Source organism: Telopea speciosissima, chromosome 4 (genome assembly GCF_018873765.1).
Source record: "Telopea speciosissima isolate NSW1024214 ecotype Mountain lineage chromosome 4, Tspe_v1, whole genome shotgun sequence".
In the NCBI taxonomy this organism is placed as follows: Eukaryota; Viridiplantae; Streptophyta; class Magnoliopsida; order Proteales; family Proteaceae; genus Telopea; species Telopea speciosissima.
Genome location: NC_057919.1, coordinates 49081133 through 49101434, shown reverse-complemented (window position 1 = coordinate 49101434; position 20302 = coordinate 49081133). Strand labels below are relative to the sequence as shown.

Sequence of the window (20302 nt, the reverse complement as noted above, 5' to 3'; positions counted from 1 at the left end):
TCACTGTGATTCTAGTTTTCAAATGAGTTTCTGAACCTACCACTCTAGGCTTCTAGAAACCCATCACCAATATTACTCGGTAAGGCACATAAAATCACAACATATTGTCTCCCAAGATAGCAGATAGAGAAAAGTTCGGGACCATTATTGTGAATTGAAGTTCTATAGTTTCAGGATGCAAGGAAATGAAAATAAAACTTATGTCTGTTCCTGATTTATTAGCACTAGACCCAACCATCATGCCGCCTTTTTGTAGCCATGCATGAGAAACTTAAAGGTGCACAATGAACTAAACAGAACCAACACTTTAACAAACCAAATTACTTGCAAAAGATTCACCACCTGAATTCACGGTTAGACTTTTCAAAACCCAGTTGAGTCATCCCATTGTAAACCTACAATCCAGCAAAAGAAACCTCCTTAGTGACAAATTGGAGTTGAACTTGTGAATTCAGCAAGAAAAAAAAATGACTTCTTACAAGTTCCCATGACCGAGGATGAAAACCAACGGTAAAACCTTCAAATACACGAGGACCATGTTTCTCACACGGGATGGCAAGCTCAGCGCGAACCCTAAATTCAAATATAATACATGTTGAACTTGGAATTTCAAATCAGTCGGTGATATAGCAGGAAAGAAAGTCAAATTAACCTTTCTTACCACTGCCAACAACAACACTACTATTTTTTGGGGTTAGCTATGTGTGATTGTTTTGGAAAATAAGATGTGGCTTCCCATGTTCTAAACAAGTAAATATTTGATTCATACATGCTGTTTCAGATGTTCTAACAACCAAATATCTTGTAGCTCATATCCATCAGCCAGGCATAGAACGGTACAAAGAAGAGCTATGGCACATGGACAATAAATTTCTTGCAACTTGCAAGAACCTAAGGTACTTTTATGGTTTTTAAGACCAACCTGGATATCAGCCTAAAAAAGAGCCATTTTAGTCAACTGTCAATTACCAGATACAACAAATATGCCAGTGAAGTACATATACACCTTACCATTCTTGTTTCTACATAATTATATGCATTACTCATCCCATACTAGAAGTAACTGAACCCTACATCTCATTCTTCATCTCTTTGCAGTGATTGACAACAATGGTAAAGAAGACAAAGGTATATTGTGATACAAAGTAGGTCATGACAGCATCAGCAACAACATTGAGAGGTGACATCTTCTAAACAGTGATTATCTTCAATTTCTTTCCTCCCGTTTATTCTGTACCTTTTCTGTGCCAGCTCCCCCTCGATATTTTGCATTATTCTTATTTTTCCTTTTTTTTTTAATAAGTAATATCAAATTATTTATGATAAGGAAATGATTTTGCAAAGTTTCCAAAGAGAAATAACTGTCTACTCAACCAAACAAAGAAGGCATTAAAGATTAAAATATGAATATAAGGGCATTATAGTTACACCAGTTTATTAGAAAACTAAAATAGAATATCACACCCATAGAAGACTGTGAAAAGTGAAAACACACCTTTGTATTTCAAATTGTCAAGAAAAATGTTTGAAATTGTAACATTTTTACATAAGCCAATTTCAGATTTTATATGTAAATGAAGACTCTAATCATCGTTGCATGTATTCTATTAAAAATTTGAGGGTAAGCACTTCATGATGCAGATTCATCATAGAAATGGGCTTATTTCTTTAGAAATAGGCCTAGGGTTGGGATATATATGTAATGGGCCTTTGATCCCATAGGTTCTCTATGTAATAGGCCACCTTAATGGGCCTAAAATAGGGGTATATAGGTTGCATACAGAATTAGCCCAATACTTAGTCTTATTTTTATGTTTTTAATCGAACCGGTTCAAAATTGGTTGCATCCAATTGGTTCAATTGGGTCAATTTAAGTTATTTAGCTAAGTGTCTTTTAACTTAAGTTAGTAGGGTTAATTAGGCCTTTTCAGTATTTTAAGTTATTAATTTTAGATAGTAGTCATTCCCTTCACGATTTATGATGGAAGAGGTTAGATTGTAATAGGATTTGGCTGTTAGCCTATTTTATAAATATTCAAATCGTGGGAGGCTCCCCCACAAGTCTTATGAAAAAAAAAAAATTGTGTTTGCTTGGCTGCCATTGTTGCTGCTGTTTTGCTCCTTGTGAGTGTGTGCACCCTTGTGGTTCTATCAAGGTGGAAAGAGATTGGTAGAATCCAATCGACTCTTTACGCCGTGACGGCTGGGAGGATCTCTCTCTGGCGGTGGTTCCATCCTTCATTGCTCAAGCTTGCTGCCAGTGGAGTTCTGCTATAAGTGTGAATTTTAAATTCTGTTTCCATTCCATTTCCTTCCCCATCATTCCCCTTTTATTTTATTGAATCCTTTAAACCCTAACCAGCATCTTCCCCCCGATCGATCCCTTTACTTTTAATTTGAATTCCCATAAACCCTAGTTAGTCTTAATTCTGTCCAGACCTGTTCCCTCATCAGAATCCTCTCATTTTTTTACCACAACTTCTCCTTAATACGCCCTACACTCGACCTAGCCTGCTGCCCCATCCTAGCACCCTAAACCCTAACTGACATTGTCTTTGTGAAACCCAAAAACACCCTAAATTCTGTAAAACCCAATTCAGCCGTCAGAAAACCTTCATATTACAGTCGAACATCCCCCCTCCCAGTTTAGAAAACTCGACCTAAGCCCCAGCCCTCAGATCCCACTCAAAACCCTAAATTTGACCTAAATTCTAAAACCCAAAACCCAAAACCCTAACCCTAATTCTGCAGAAATTTCAAACTATCCCAAATCCTAATATTTTTATACTATAATAACTCCCTGACCTGCCCATTAAAACCCTATGAACCTCATCATCAATATCTCACTCAAACCCTAGTTTTACCCTAATTTACCCATACTTAACCCAATCGGCCAGCACTGTTTGAGTTCCTCTTTTACCTAGCTCCTACTAGGATTGTCTCCTATTCTAGGACTACATTACTTCACAAATAATTCATTTCTTTTTTCCACAAAATTTCTACCCACTATTTTACATGAAATCTGTTCAGTAAAAACTTCTTGAATACGTTTTCAGAAATCTAGACTTGAGAAATTTCTCGATAAGTATTATTCTAGGTTTGCCCAACATCTTAGTGAAAATGTATTCCTGTTGGTGAACCTTATTCTCAAAGAATTGCGATATTCCAGTAAAACAATACCCCATGGAAGTTTAGAAATCATGCACTGAAAAGGAGGCATCAATTGGCTTAGAAATAACTGAAAGTTTAACCTGGTATCCAGGGATGATCAAAGAATTAATTGACAAGAAACGAAAGGAAAAATACAGTTTCAATTAAGTCAAGATCAGGTGAACACCTGCAAGTTGAATCGTAAGTCACATTGCATATGCAGCCCAATTCACCTGGAAATGGGAAGAAGAAGAAGATCCCATTACTTCCCAGGCACTAGAATACAAAGCAAATAGATTCAGTTGCAAATATAGGACACTTATCCAGATGCAACCACAACAAGAAATAGCTTCCAACGGTTCTCTTGTGACTCGTTTGGTGTTTTCAAACCCAGTCCCTGAAAGGACCAAAATCTTGAAGGCATCATTAACAAACAACACGTAATGAATAGACTCCCCCAACCCTCTCACCATCCAATCAATTGAAGAATAAAAATGCCAACATCCATTTGATGAGTTGAAGAATAGCCAATTTCAACACTGAATCGGATAAATTTGTAGGCACTTTCTCATCTGCAAGTGTAAGAGCGAGTATAAGATGGTTTAGTATACCGAAGGATAGTTTTGAAAGAAAAAAATTAATATGGTCTAAATCCATCAGCTTTTTGAAATGAAAAGAACACATTCCTCACTAGCTCAACATCTCAAAACAGTGAAGCTCAAGCAAGTCAAATACTATGTGAACTTGAGGATCAAACAGCCACAAGAAAAGTAAACGAAGAATCCAGAATATTTTTTGCAAAGTTAAATGGAAGCAGAGAGGGACTTTTGCTGAGGTACTTTCCTTACGAAAGTCAAGGCCATATGGTAACATGGAAGAGATTAACCCAGATGCATTCTGCTGCCAAACTAATTCCACTTATTGTGGCTATTTATCAAATTTAAAATGAAACAAGCATAAACTTCGAACATACAGATTCCAGCAGAGGGAAGGATTACAACCTGATAAAACCAATTTTTAAAGCCAGTTTTATAAAGCTTGATACAAAACATACAGAGTATTAAAATTTTTAAAAGAAAAATAAAAACAGAAATTCTGAACCAGACATGGGAATAGGTCAAGAGCAAATAAGTAACTACCTATGAAGTCAACTGGTACAGTATTAGTAAGATGGGATAGAGCATTTTTCCCTTTTTTAATTTGATTTAGGCCTAACAAAATTTATGTTCCATCAATTAATTTAAGGTCCAGAATTTGATGAAGATTATTAACACAATCAGTGTTGTTCAACAAGGCTGCTGTCAGTAGGGCTGTAAAAAGACTGAATACTGAGCAAGTACAAGTTTTTCCATATTTGGCCCCATTATATAACTGGATAAGAAATCTCGGTCAAATAAATTGCAGATCTCTAGGGTCATTGGCCTGAATTCATATTCAAGTCTGTTTAATATCTGATTATCAGATCATGATATTCATACAATCATACCTGATTAAGCATAAAATTTATAAAACAACAATTATAATGAAGCACAGAAGAGTACAAATCCACCATCAGACTGTTGGAGCAGCAGAACCATGATGGAAAGGGGAAAAGGTGAATGCTAAAATGGAGGTATGCCTTTTTTTGTTACATACCTAGAAAAAACCCTCAAATCCACTATCTGTAAAGAAAATAAATGCATACACAGAACATAATCCGATATAATCTGATGAGATATAGGTCTATCCATATTCAACTGATTAATAATCAAATATTGGATAGAAAGGTTGAATCCTAATTCGATCAGATTTTGGATCATCTCATTTCAGAATAACCAAATTGGATGAGTCAGGTATGACACTGGTTTGAACCCAAACGGCAGGACAGAGTTATGGTGTTAAAATTGGAAAGATACTTCTCAGTTATCCATGTGAAGTATTTTTAGGATTCTAAACATTCAAAGCCAAAAATATTCCAAAATCCGGGTACAGGAAGCCAGAAAAGCAGAGAGTTAAGATACCTCCTGCTTTGGCAGTAGTAAAATTCCATAGTTGATGATAGCATAGACCTAGGATCAAATCCTATTCCCACTTACCTGAACTAGACCAAAAGTTTTGAAGGTAACAATTGTGACACGATGGTAAGAACTTCATATAAGTTAATCCAACAATTGGAGTTCGTCCCAGTATATCTAAACTCTTCCCACTAATTATAAACTGGAAATACAGTAAAGAAATGATCACACACCTTTACATCTTCCATTTAAGCAATTTCCACATATAATATCTACCTGCAATTACATAACGTGACAAGTATCCCAGAGGTCATCGCATAAAATTACAATGTCAACAATGGTTAACTTATTCTCAACCAAGTAAACAATAGAGGTCCCAACCTGAGCTATACGCCCCCTTTTATCAAAGCTTTGCTCACAATTCGTCAAATCACCATTGTAAAATCCCTGGATTTGCAAGGCAGGCCAATTGAATGAAAATGTTCAAGGCCATACAACTTCAACTCTTACAATAAACATAAATCGAGTCCAAAAAGGAATTAATGCAGAACATTCTGAGAAATTATTCACAAAACAACCATTAGGAGCTTCCTAGTTTCCTTTAATAAATAACATATTAACAATTATGTCAAAATATACCCAAGATCCCACACATCAATAATAACCAATTCAAATCACTAAAATATTTCAATTTTAACCATGACTGAAATCAGGTAAGAAATCGAAATTTAATTCCCTGACATCAACAGTCTTTCACCATGCAAGCCATCAAAAGCAAAATTGTCCACAGTACTCATTTACTGTTGCAAGGAGTTGCATCAAGCATATCAAAATGAACCAATTACACACTAGAGATGACAATTATTCCTCATCCCTTTAATCATCCATGGCCTGAATGGAATGAACACCATCCCCCAAAACAAAAATCCAAGCTGAGCCAATGTAAGGTTCTAACTATAGTTGGAAGGGAGGAGGAATTTCCAGTTATATGCAAAATAGACAGCCAAATTTTAGAGAAAGACTAGTATGACATGGAGAGAGAAATTGAACTATTATGTATGGGGCCTTTTGGCTGATTGCCTTTCTAATTTTCTGTTGTACCATATGTATATTATCCCATTTCGCTCATAATTCATTGATATAGATCAAGAGAAAATGGAATCCAAGTTCAAACACAAAATTAACTCATTTCTTGGTTTATGAGTAATTGGCAAACAAATTAACCCAGTTTATAAGTTTAATCAGAAATTTCAGGGTATCTAAATTAAAAGAACAAGTGAAATAAAGCCATTTTTAATGCTTTTCCTCTGTAATAGAGGATTGATTGTAGTTATTGCTCGGTGTTGAGAGGCCCAAGTATGAACTGTCAAACATTATGAAGAAGTTAATGAACAAAGCTAGAATCATTCACTTCACAATCTGTTATTTTCAGCAATTTCAGAGGACCCATTTCCAGAAGCATTAGGGACTTACTTGAACAAAGCTCACGTGCCCAACACCAGCCATAAAATAGCTGGAAGTATCGAACCGGCCAAAATCAACATAACCCTACGGCAAACACATGTTTACACATTTATTAGAATCCACAGCATATCATGAAGTTTTCTGACTCCACATGTATAAATATTCTCAAAAGTTATTCAACACAGGCAATGCTTCACATAATGATAACTTGAAGTTGCCACACAAAAGAAGCAGCCAAGAACATACAATTCCCTGATGAATTCACTGGATTTATCAACTAATGAAAATCCATCACTTATTTGGAGACTACTGATAAATTATGTTTCATTATTATCCACAGTACAAAAACAAAATACTGGCAATGCCAAGCAATAGCCACAATCTCACCATCTTCAGAAACAACGAAACACCTGAGATAAACCAATAAAAAAGTTGGAGATAAACCACCAACAAAACAAAAGCATCCATACAAAGGCATGGATTAACCATCATACATGCTGTTCCTTCTAAATGCAGCCTTGGCTAAATCTTCCTCTATTTCATTCAACACTCTGGCACACATTCAGAACTAGATGTACAGTTATTTTGCTAGGCATCTGACTGACATAATTTTATTATATAAACACGGAAACCCTAAACTTTCTCCCTTTCCCACTAAGTTACAACCACATCTGGAAGATTAGGCTCTTCGGTGAAAGTTAGGCTGAAGAGAATGGCAAAAGCCCCATTTACTGGATCCAGCTATACTATCAGTCCACTCCATGCATACCAAAGTATCCATTTCTGCAGCCTCAGATTCCCATTCAAGCACCAGCCAAAATTTAGCACTGAAAAAGAATATATATATATATATAGATATATACTACAACATCATCCCAACAAAAAGGGGTCGGCCACATAGATCCTTGCTCACCAATCAGCTCTATTCGAAGTCATATATGAAACAAGGCCTAAGCTAAGCATGTCTTTCCTCACCACTACTCCTATGGTTAATTTAGGCCTGCCCCTGGCTCTTTTAGTTCCCAATCTGAATCAAATCACTGCTCCATACTAGGGCATCCCAAGGCCTCCGTTGGACATGGCCATGCCACCTCAAACGACTCTCTCTAAGCTTATCATGAATCAGAGCTACTCTCAACCTAGTTCTAATATGGTCATTTCCTTACCTTATTTTTTCTAGTTTTTCCACACATCCATCTCAACATCCTCATCTCTGCTACATATAGTTTATTTGTATGACACTTCTTTACTGCCCAATGCCGACCCCATTAAGTTGAGATAAGGCTGAGTTGAGGTGGCACCATACATCATAGCCAGTCAAATGACAATCCTATAAAATTTTCCTTTGAGCTTTAAAGGAATACACTGATCACACAGCACTCCAAATGCTCCTCTCCACTTCATCTACCCTATTTTAATCCTTTGGGCAACATCATCCTCTATGTCACCTTCTTTATTTATGATTGAGCCCAGATATCTAAAATAATCACTTTGTGGAATCTCTCTCATCAATATTCACCACTTCATTACCCGTCCTAGTGAGGCTAAAATTACACACCATTTATTATGTCTTAGTTCTACTTATCTTCAGACCTTTGGATTCCAAAGTTGACCTCCATAGCTCCAACTTGGCATTAATCCCTACTTATGTCTCATCCACCAAAACAATACCATCCACAAAAAGCATACACCAAGGAACCTCATCTTGTATGCCTCTGGTTAGGTCATCCATTGATAAATGCAATTGTAATTGGGAATTTGCTGCCTTGGCCCCCCACAGTCCTGATGCTAGTCTCCACACCATCATACATATCTTTAATTATATCCACATATTTAAATAACACCCTTCTCTTCTCTAGTATATTCCAGATTAACTCTCTGAGGACTCTGTCGTAGACTTTTTCTAGGTTGATAAAGACCATATGGAGATCCCTCTTGCCTTCTCTATATCTTCCCATGAGTCTCCTAAGTAAGAAGATAGCTTCCATCATGATTCTTCGTTATGGTAGTCTCCTTTCTCAGGTGGGTTTCAATAACCCTCTCCCATAACTTCATCATATGACATTAATTTTATGCCTCTAGAGTTATTACAGCTTTGAATATCCCCTTTATTTTTGTAAATCGGACCACGATGCTGCTCCTCCATTCATCTAGCATTTTCTTTATATCCATAATCTTGTTAAACAGATTGGTTAACCATGATACACCACAGATTCCTAAGCTCTTCCACACTTCTATTGGAACTCCGTCTGGACCTGTAGTCTTGCCGACTTTCATCTTTCTTAAGGTTTCTTCAACTTCAGACACCCTAATTTTGCATATATATCTATGGCATGTGGTGGCTAGATGAGTACTGCAGCCTTCTGGGGTACAATTACTCGAAGGGTCTTCATTTAGTAGTCTGTCAAAATATTCTTTCCATCTCTCATTAATGTCCTCATCTCTTATTAGTACTCTACCATCTTCCCTGTTAATACATCTAACATTGTCGAAGTCTCTACTCAATAATTCAGCTTAATCTCATACCAGTTGGATGACAAATATTGCAGTGATCAAAGAGAATGAGAATATGTTCACACCGCCATGTACCGATCTCTCAAAACATGTTTGGAAGTAATCTTTTCAAAAATTCCTAGCATGCTACAGCCAAAGTTCATTTGAGGACAAGATGCAATCTACAATGACGAGCATTTGACTTGAAAGAATATTCTATTCCAGTTCCCTCTTAAGAATGTGCATTATTCCCCACAAATTCCTCCACAGGTTACCAAAATGCCCCTAAAGAATATCCCACTAATGATACAAGCCAAAACAAAGAGCTTAAAAAATTGATAATCAAGTATACAACCACAGATATAGGCTTCTAGTTCTTTTTGCTTTAAAGAATGCCTTTGCAGCAAGTTGCCTCCCACATAAAAGACCTAATCTTAGGAAGGACTAAAAGGGAAACACCTTTCTATATGGAAAAATTGATGGTTTGGGAAGATCATTTGAAAAAATGGAAGAAAATGAGAGGGGAAAAAAAAGATTTAGACAACAAAAGCAGATACAGCTCTGAGTGGGGAAAGCAGAGAAATCCTTATGGTCCCATCACTAACATTGTAAAAAATGAAGGTGATAAAGGAAGGATTAGATCCATCACATGGCTTCTATTTCTTCTAATCCTGGCTGCTAATAAGATTTTCAGTTCAGATATGGAATGAATGACTAGAAGCAGAAGAGACCACCGCATCCCCCCCCCCCCCATGCCTCGCCCAATATTTTTTTTTTGGCTCATCTCAGAGCAAGATAAGAGGAGTTGGACCCTTAGCCTGATGGTTCCTCATCTAGAATTTTTTCGTTTCACTAAGGAAAACCTTTCTGTATTGACTGCTTACAAGGCACCATGAAAATTTCCAGCTGCCTATCAAATTCATGTTGGAGGAAGTTCACAAGAAGGTGAACACTTGACACCATGCAAATAAGATCAATTATTTATGAATATTATGGACCAGCTGGAATGCTGAACACCTTTTGGGTTAAAAATATTATGTCTCCTCCAAGGTCTACGCAAGGATTCAAGCAGTTTGAAATCGTACACAATCAGCTATGGTGGAAGGATGGTTTATTAGTGTTATAAATGTAGTCTGAGTCTGTCATTGAGGTTTTCCCACTTCAACAAGTAGATCCACATCACTCCCTCTACGATGAAAATCTTATTTGGGTGGAACTTCAGATCTGTCAACTCTATAGCTGACGAATGATCTAGCCAGCGTGTTGGGATATCTTCATTGACTCTCACCCCCTCTTTAAGTTACTAAGAATCTCCACCATTACATTCCAAGAATGGCCCTTGATTCTCTTTTACAACAATGGGTTAATGATTCAAAAATACAATCCCAGCTCACTAGCAGTTTTCAATTAAAGTTACACTGCCATTCACCAGGGTCTCTAACTTACCACAGTTAACCAAATTGTCTGTCTTCTCCCATCAAGCCCTGCAAGCCATGGAAAGTTCCTTGTTAACCACTCACACCTAATGGTAAGGTGGAGTGAACTTGAAAATTTTGATTTTTCACGCTTTTAAAATATAATCCATTGTTTAAACAACAAGCTACTTGCCATGGCCTCTCTACAACCAGGTACCAGAAAGTATGCACTTTTGGATCCCTCTCCCAGGGTAAATCCAGAAAGGTATCAAGTTGCAATATAATGCAGAAAGACTAAAATTAAGTTGATAGCTCACATTTTTTCTTACTCTAAAATACTTGCTAGTTGCTACTAGCAATGACTAGTGCTTCACCATGCATACAATTAGCTGATCCATTTGGGAATACAGGAGAGTAAACTACATTGGAAAGGTAAACTGCTCTCACTGTAACTAAGGTTTTCGAGACAGTTGCCAAATGCATGTTAGAAGATGCATATACAATGTTATTAGAAGAAGAGAAGCGGAATGTTAAACTAGTTGAGAATGATGATTTGGAAATACCGTTTGAGATCTACTCTCCACATCTCTACAAAATCTAACAACTAAGTCAGAATCCTGCACAACAGTGATGCTATGGTCAGTATATCCATTAAATCCCAACATGCCACTGCATGGTGGACAATTATGAACTATCTTTAATACATTAGACAAGGATATTTACCTTTCCATCGTACTCGAATGGGTGCCCAATCCAGCTAGTCTATCACACTTTAGAAGAAAACAGTTTCTCGGAGACTGACAGTTCAAAATTTAAATGGAAGCATTAAAACAGTGTTTATGAAATTTAATGCAACCTGACTGTGACTAACCAACAGCATATAGGTGGCACCAGTGTAGACAGAAGTGAGTGTGATCCACCATTCAACACATCTCAACAAATTTAGAAGATCTCTAATCTGGAACTTGCTGGATAGTGATCCACCCGTGGCATATTAACATAATCTAAGATGCCTTAGGCAGACAGTCCATTATATACAAGGGGCACCCGAGTAGCTACTTTTCCTGACACTGAGTCATCCTAATCGAAAAATGTGCAAATGGAACAAGAATAGTTTTCAGATGATATGGACCCCCCAAGAGATGAGTGAGAGCTGAACATTTCTTGGGGGTCGCACTCTTAACACCTTAAATATCTCGGAATATTTTACAGCATACAGAGTAGTAAGATACAAAATCAAAAAAGTGACTGCTGTTGTCAAAGGCATAGCAATTGGAACTCGGTGCAACAACTGAAGCAGCCCAAGGTACCTGAAAAAGAATGGCTGTCCAGAAAAGGTGGGGAGGCAAAAGCACTTTAGGAAGAGACCAGATAAATGGATTTCTAGAACACAAAAATCATGAAAGTTTTCTCAAACAGCGGGCTCCATTTCATTCTTGAATTTCTATAAATTAAAAAAAAATGGTATGACAAAGAAAGTCTAGGAAAAATCTACACTTACCAACAATTGGTGTTATGACAAAGCAGTCAAATAAATTTACACTCAAGGATCTTCTCCCACTCTGCATCTCTGCAAAAAACATATGATAAACGAACTCAACATGTGACATATGACAACTAAGGAACAATCAAATAAAGAAACGGGCCTGCCAGTTTGCCTGCTTTTGGGTGGGCAGTTAAGCGATGTAGTACTTTAGTCCTTAGATGATGATTTTTGTTTGGAGAGGTGGGGAGAATGAGAAATATGATTGGAAGAAGAAGCAGGCAATCCAATAAATAAAATAAAAAAGAAAAGCTTAAATATCCAAACTGTGGATGATGATCATCTGATCAATCCAATCCTGATCCTTGCGTACAACTGCTATTCGAGACAGTTCAGATTTTGTATCTGTAGAATAAAAAGATAGACTGTACCTTCAGGATGATTAAGATCAATGTATGAGTAAGGAGGGTGATCTTCCGTATCAAATTAATACAAAATTCGACAAGATTTAAGAGATGTTTTTACAACATAAGGATGAATTGTGAAGAGTATTGCATGGGTATAGCTACAGAATGAATGAATTGTGCCTGCAAAATACAAAAAGATAAAGAACAAGCTTGGGCTTTCCGGAACTTGTCAATTTTGCGAGCCTTGTCCAACACGTTGTTGGTGAAGCCTGATTTGGTCCAGAAAGTGCAGTTCAGACCTTCAGAGGGCCGTTTCGGCCTTGAAACGATCTCGAAATGCCAAAAAATTGCGGGGCTCCACAACAAAAGCCTGGAGTTGTGTTGGGCTCGTCGAGATCTTTGAAATGAGTATCTTTTGCGCCATGTGTTATGTTTTGGTCTGGCCTAGGTTTTTTGGGCATTTTTGGGTTGGGGGCATTTGCGTACTTTCTAGGTTAGGGTTTTCTTATATATTGTTCTAATCTCTTTGAGATAGGGTTATGAGGGTTTTGTAACATTTTAGAGAAATAGTGAAACCTGTTCTTCTGCTCGGCCGTGGACGTAGCTTCCATATTAGAGGTGAACCACGTAAATCTCTGTGTTGTGCGTTGTGTGCCATTTCTCTATTTTCATTTTTCTTTTACAAATCGCCATTCTGGGCGTTGTTTTTGTAACACAACAGTTAAGTTGTGTTATTGCCACCGGTTGTTTGTGGGTTCAAAACTTGAAAACAACCTCTCTTGCGAAGCAGGGGGTAAGGCTCCATACATTTGCCCCTCTCAGACCCTACAGTAGCAGGAGCCACATGCACTGGGTTGCTCCTTTTTTTAATGATGCAGGAAGAAGCAAACTACAACGGCCTGCATGATGCACCAACCTTACCTACAAACAGACTAAAAAGATGGAAATCTCAAAAAATGTTAAAAAAAAAAATTTAATAAATACCTAAAACAATGTAAAGGAACAATTTAACTCGTTAGCAGCAATACTTGTTATGACAAAAATACTACTGGAATCGCCTCCAATACAACACTACTAATTGCTAGTATTGAATGGTCACAACAACAAGAAGAAACTGCCTGAAAATTTATGAGACGGTCATTTCTTTCATTATAATATAGAATCACCAGAGATTCTACAGAAGAAGACAGTCAACCCAGAATTCCAAATCATTGCAACTTTCTGATCATTTGACTGAAGATGGACATTCTAGATAAACTATACTAATCTCACTTTTCCTAACACCACAACACTTTGATCTTTGGCGTTTGGCAGAGTGAATTGTCTGCTTACTGAATTATGAAGAATCAGAGAAGTGTTAATATATTGCTCATTGGTAGACATTCTCTTTAAAATCAAATATCACTCCATTGATTCCATTTGAATTATTTAGACAAGTTTTAGTGACAATGACAATTATAGAAATAGAAACACTAAAACTGGCTCATAAAACTTAGCACAGCCGAATCAAATCTAAGCAATTCGCTTTATGGGTTTTCAGGGAATTTAATTCTCTTCTTTCTTTTTTCACAATATGTATCATTAACATCGGAAAAAAAAAAAAAAAAAGATAAATAAGTTTTTCCACCATTCCCGACAACCAATTAAAGTGATTTTTTTTTTATGACACATTTCTCAAGAAATTATGTTGCCATTTATGCCCTAAATTTCAAGTTTAAGGATGATTCAAAGGGAACTAAGGAAATGGGTGCAGAACCTGAATATTTCGTAACTGAATAGCTTAACTGGCGTGTTAATCCAAAAGTCCAAACAACAAACACGTTGTACTGTTTGAGAATTGGTTTTTGCCTCCGGCAACGCATAGGTTTTTTGGGAGTTGTTAAACATCACATACATGGTGAATTTTGTCTTCGTCACCGGTTTCGAGAGAGTAAAAAATCGGGATCGGATTGGTTCGGTTCGGTCAAGGCCCATCTAGCTGGGCCGATCCTTCCAAAAACTAGGGTTAGGGTATGTCGTTTGAGCTTATTCCTTAGTCCTCACCGATCCTCTTGCCATTATGTGGCAAACATGGTGGCCACATGCTACCTGCTCAGTGTGATCGAGATACGACATCAATATTGGTGGTGTAGGTGAGTTATATCATTAACTCTCGTTCCCTATTGTTCCAAGTGAAAAACACTCTTTTTCATCTCAATGCAAAGGTCAAATGTTGCGGTTTAAGATGTTCTTTCTTCATCACGGGTGAAGAAAAACTCGGTCTATGACATTCTTGTAACGTTTTATAATTGTATCTATCATGACTTGTCGTAATTGTAACTATTGTGGAATAATGTTGTACAAGCTAAACTTTGATTGTATAAAGTCTCTTTGTTGTTTCATTCTATGATATTTATTTTGTTTAAATCAATTATTAATTATGTTCCCATATACTGGATGTTTGTTTTCCATTTCTCTGGGTCGGTGTTGTTCCCTATCATATTCTATTAGTTGCAAGGTTCTCGAGGCTCGTCGAGATCTTCGAAATGAGTACCTTTTGAGCCATGTGTTATGTTTTGGTCCGGTCCAGGTTTTTCGGGCATTTTTGGGCTGGGGGCATTTGTGTACTTTCTGGGTTAGGGTTTTCTTATATATTGTTCTTATCTCTTTGAGATAGGGTTATGAGGGTTTTGTAACATTTTAGAGAAATAGTGAAACCTGTTCTTCTGCTTGGCCGTGGATGTAGCTTCCATATTGGAGATGAACCACGTAAATCTCTGTGTTGTGCGTTGTGTGCCATTTCTCTATTTTCGTTTTTCTTCTACAAATCGCCATTCTGGGCGTTGTTTTTGTAACACAACAGTTAAGTTGTGCTATTTCCATCGATTGTTTGCGGGTTCAAAACTTGGAAACAGCCTCTCCTGTGAAGCAGGGGGTAAGGCTCCATACATTTGCCCCTCTCAGACCCTGCAATAGCAGGAGCCACATGCACTGGGTTGCTCCTTTTTTTAATAATGCAAGAAGAAGCAAACTACAACGACCTGCATGATGCACCAACCTCACCTACAAACAGACTAAAAAGATGGAAATCTCAAAAAATGTGAAAATAAATAAATTAATAAATACCTAAAACAATGTAAAGGAACAATTTAACTCATTATCAGCAACTCTTGTTATGAAAAAAATACTACTGGAATTGCCTCCAATACAGCACTACTAATTGCTAGTATTGAATGGTCACAACAACAAGAAGAAACTGCTTGAAAATTTATGAGAAGGTCATTTCTTTCATTATAATATAGAATCACCAGAGATTCTACAGAAGAAGACAATCAACCGAGAATTCCAAATCACTGCAACTTTCTGATCATTTGACTGAAGATGGACATTCTAGATAAGCTACACTAATCTCACTTTTCCTAACACCACAACACTTTGATCTTTGGCGTTTGGCAGAGTGAATTATCTGCTTACTGAATTATGAAGAATCAGAGAAGCGTTAATATATTGCTCATTGGTAGACATTCTCCTTAAAATCAAATATCACTCCATTGATTCCATTTGAATTATTTAGACAAGTTTTAGTGACAGTGACAATTATAGAAATAGAAACACTGAAACTGGCTCATAAAATTTAGCACAGCCGAATCAAATCCAAGCAATTCGCTTTACGGGTTTTTAGGGAATTTAATTCTGTTATTTCTTTTTCACAATATGTATCATTAACGTAGAAAACATCTAAGATAAATGATTTTTTCCACCATTCCCGACGACCAATTAAAGTGATTTTTTTTTTAATAACACATTTCTCAAGAAATTATATCGCCATTTATGCCCCAAATTTCAAGTTTAAGGATGGTTTAAAGGGAACTAATGAAATGGGTGCAGAACCTGAATATTTCTTACCTGAATAGCTTATCTGGCGCGTTAATCCAAAAGTCCAAACAACAAACAAGTTGCACTGTTTGAGAACTGGTTTTTGCCTACGGCAACGTGCAGGTTTTTTGGGAGTTGTTAAACATCACATACATGGTGAAGTTTTGTCTTCGTCACCGATTTTGAGAGATTTAAAAATCGAGATCGGTTCGGTTCGGTTCGGTCAAGGCCCATCCAGTGGGGCCGATCCTTCCAAAAACTAGGGTTAGGGTATGTCGTTTGAGTTGATTCCTTAGTCCTCACTGATCCTCTTCCCATTATGTGGCAAACATGGTGGCCACATGCTACCTGCTCAGTGTGATCGAGATACGACAACAATCTTGGTGGTGTAGGTGAGTTATATCATTAACTCTCGTTCCCTATTGTTCCAATTGAAAAATACTCTTTTTCATCTCAATGCAAAGGTCAGATGTTGTGGTTTAAGATGTTCTTTTTTCATCATGGGTGAAGAAAAACTCAGTCTATGACATTCTTGTAACGTTTTATAATTGTATCTATCATGACTTGTCGTAGTTGTAACTATTGTGGAATAATGTTGCACAAGCTAAACTTTGATTGTATGAAGTCTCTTTGTTGTTTCATTCTATGATATTTATTTTGGTTAAATCAATTATTAATTATGTTCCCATATACTGGATGTTTGTTTTCCATTTTTCTGGGTCGGTGTTGTTCCCTATCATATTCTATTAGTTGCAAGGTTTTCGAGGCTTGTCGAGATCATCAAAATGAGTACCTTTTGAGCCATGTGTTATGTTTTGGTCCGGCCCAGGTTTTCTGAGCATTTTTGGGCTGGGGGCATTTGTGTATTTTCTGGGTTAGGATTTTCTTATATATTGTTCTTATCTCTTTGAGATAGGGTTATGAGGGTTTTATAACATTTTAGAGAAATAGTGAAACCTGTTCTTCTACTCGGCCGTGGACGTAGCTTCCATATTGGAGGTGAACCACGTAAATCTCTGTGTTATGCGTTGTGTGCCATTTCTCTATTTTCGTTTTTCTTCTACAAATCGCCATTCTGGGTGTTGTTTTTGTAACACAACAGTTAAGTTGTGTTATTGCCACCGGTTGTTTGTGGGTTCAAAACTTGGAAACAGCCTCTCCTGCAAAGCAGGGGGTAAGGCTCCACACATTTGCCCCTCTCAGACCCTGCAGTAGCAGGAGCCACATGCACTGGGTTGCTCCTTTTTTTAATGATGCAGGAAGAAGCAAACTACAATGACCTGCATGACGCACCAACCTTACCTACAAACAGACTAAAAAGATGGAAATCTCAAAAAATGTAAAAAAAATAAAAATTAATAAATACCTAAAACAAAGTAAAGGAACAATTTAACTCGTTATCAGCAACTCTTGTTATGAAAAAAATACTACTGGAATCGCCTCCAATACAACACTACTAATTGCTAGTATTGAATGGTCACAACAAGAAGAAACTGCTTGAAAATTTATGAGACGGTTATTTCTTTTATTATAATATAGAATCACCAGAGATTCTACAGAAGAAGACAGTCAACCCAGAATTCCAAATCACTGCAACTTTCTGATCATTTGATTGAAGATGGACATTCTAGATAAGCTACACTAATCTCACTTTTCCTAACACCACAACACTTTGATCTTTGGCGTTTGACAGAGTGAATTGTCTGCTTACTGAATTTTGAAGAATCAGAGAAGTGTTAATATATTGCTCATTGGTAGACATTCTCCTTAAAATCAAATATCACTCCATTGATTCCATTTGAATTATTTAGACAAGTTTTAGTGATAGTGACAATTATAGAAATAGAAACACTAAAACTGGCTCATAAAATTTAGCACAGCCGAATCAAATCCAAGCAATTCGCTTTATGGGTTTTCAGGGAATTTAATTCTCTTTTTTCTTTTTCACAATATGTATCATTAACATAAAAAATAACTAAGATAAATGAGTTTTTCCACCATTCCCGACGATCAATTAAAGTGATTTTTTTTTATAGCACATTTCTCAAGAAAATATATCGCCATTTATGCCCCAAATTTTAAGTTTAAGGATGATTCAAAGGGAAGTAATTAAATGGGTGCAGAACCTGAATATTTCTTACCTGAATAGCTTATCTGGCGCGTTAATCCAAAAGTCCAAACAACAAACACGTTATACTGTTTGAGAATTGGTTTTTGCCTCTGGCAACGCGCAGGTTTTTTGGGAGTTGTTAAACATCACATACATGGTGAAGTTTTATCTTCGTCACTGGTTTCGAGAGAGTCAAAAATCAGGATCGGATCAATTCGGTTCGGTCAAGGCCCATCCAGCTGGGCCGATCCTTCCAAAAACTAGGGTTAGGGTATGTCGTTTGAGCTGATTCCTCAGTCCTCACTAATCCTCTTGCCATTATGTGGCAAACATGTTGGCCACATGCTACCTGCTCAGTGTGATCGAGACACGACAACAATCTTGGTGGTGTAGGTGAGTTATATCATTAACTCTCATTCCCTATTGTTCCAAGTGAAAAACACTAGGCATCATTAATGTCTCCAATAGAGGGGAAATGACCTACACTTTCCTAAATGCAAGACCCTAAGGTACATAAGTTTGACGGAACACACTGAGATCAGCAGTATCTTGAGAAGGGACCACACCGAAGGAAAGTTTGAGTACCCTCACTTCAATCCTATGACCAAAGTACTCACCCGGTTGGCACAAATAAATTTGTTGTCCATCACCATTCATCTACATGAGGTGGGATTGATGACCTCCTTATGGTCTATTGTTTGATTATCGGACTTTGCCTCAACCTTCCAAACATTATAGTCTGAAATATGGCATACAAGGTTAATAGGCTTAATGAGAGCAACTTTCTTTATGGAAGGTTGTTGATAGGTGGTTTTTATGCACTTCAAAGTGGAATTTGACATGGATGATGAGCGCGGCGAGTTAGGGACTTGGTTCAACATCACTTCCATCTGGAAGATGGGATTGGATGGGGATGAGGGTAGTGGAGAGGAACCTATCCATAGTGATGAGGACAATGAGGAAAGTGAGGAAGAGAATGATGAGGAGGAAAGTAGCGAGGGAAGCAACAACGAGGAGGAAGAAATACCAGATGCAGATGATCCTCAGGATGTTCATGAAGAGGATGTAGATGATCCTAAGGATGTTCATGAGGAGGTTGGTGTAGAGGTTCCACCTAGTGACCAAGAGGGTGGTGTTATGGGTGATGTTCGGCCTCAAGGCAGCCAGCACTCTAGGGAGAGTAGCTGACACACTAGAGTGCCTACTCCTTCAGTTAGCCACTAGAGTGGATTACGCACTCGCTTTGCTGGTACACATGATGCTGAGGCTACATCTTCCAGAGCATCCAAACCTAGCATATATATTGTTAGATGTTAGGACTTCTTTGAATAATCAAATCATGTCTGTTGTGATGGTTGAGATGATGATGTGAGATATGGGATCCGAGTGCCGAAGGGATTGTCAGACGCCTTAGAAACAAGTTATGGTGTGGCAGACGAAAAATCCGATACCATAGTCACCGTACTTACTGTGTTTATGTTATATTTGTTGCATTAGGCTTGGAATTAGGTTACGGTATTACTGAGGGAACATCTAGTACCGTAGTCACCGTACTATTTGCATGTGTGTGTCTATACTAGAGGAGACAGGTGGATAGTGTGGCCGACGAGAAATCCGGTAATATAATCTCGACCTCTAGTATATGCATACGCATGCGTCATTGCTCATGTAGATGCATGTTGGTTAGAATGAGGATCCAATTTTACGACCCCTTGTCGATAGGGGGTTTGGTGTGAGACAACCCATAGGGTAGGCCCGATGATGATTAGCCGGGTTATTCCTTCTATGGTACGATGAGAGTTTTTTCAGAAGCACACCGAGTTCAAGTATCCAATCGTATTTTCATAACCGAAAGCCAAGACGAGGTTGGTTGGGGTTTGCTGATCAACTCATGTGGGAGTTTAGATCAACAGGCTTCTGGTCGCAACTAG

General features: G+C 37.6%; 1 protein-coding gene across 3 annotated transcripts in view; it reads right to left on the bottom strand.

Moving 5' to 3' along the window:
* The window catches only part of LOC122660539, a 28676-nt gene extending 10228 nt beyond the window's left edge, over nucleotides 1-18448 (bottom strand). The window contains exons 1-11 of one of the 3 annotated variants that reach the window (XM_043855901.1): nucleotides 18403-18448; nucleotides 12018-12086; nucleotides 11749-11840; nucleotides 11240-11278; nucleotides 11080-11133; nucleotides 6618-6692; nucleotides 5526-5591; nucleotides 5378-5420; nucleotides 3338-3383; nucleotides 480-573; nucleotides 343-395 (exon numbers count right to left, since the gene is read on the bottom strand). In XM_043855901.1, the coding sequence (XP_043711836.1) occupies nucleotides 343-395; nucleotides 480-573; nucleotides 3338-3383; nucleotides 5378-5420; nucleotides 5526-5591; nucleotides 6618-6692; nucleotides 11080-11133; nucleotides 11240-11278; nucleotides 11749-11840; nucleotides 12018-12084 (629 nt within the window). In that variant the 5' untranslated portion in view covers nucleotides 12085-12086; nucleotides 18403-18448. Of the gene's footprint in view, nucleotides 1-342; nucleotides 396-479; nucleotides 574-3337; nucleotides 3384-5377; nucleotides 5421-5525; nucleotides 5592-6617; nucleotides 6693-11079; nucleotides 11134-11239; nucleotides 11279-11748; nucleotides 11841-12017; nucleotides 12087-16291; nucleotides 16343-18387 lie in introns of those variants that run through there. The other 2 variants (XM_043855903.1, XM_043855902.1) reach the window with 2 other exon arrangements.
* Nucleotides 18449-20302: the final 1854 nt, after the last annotated feature.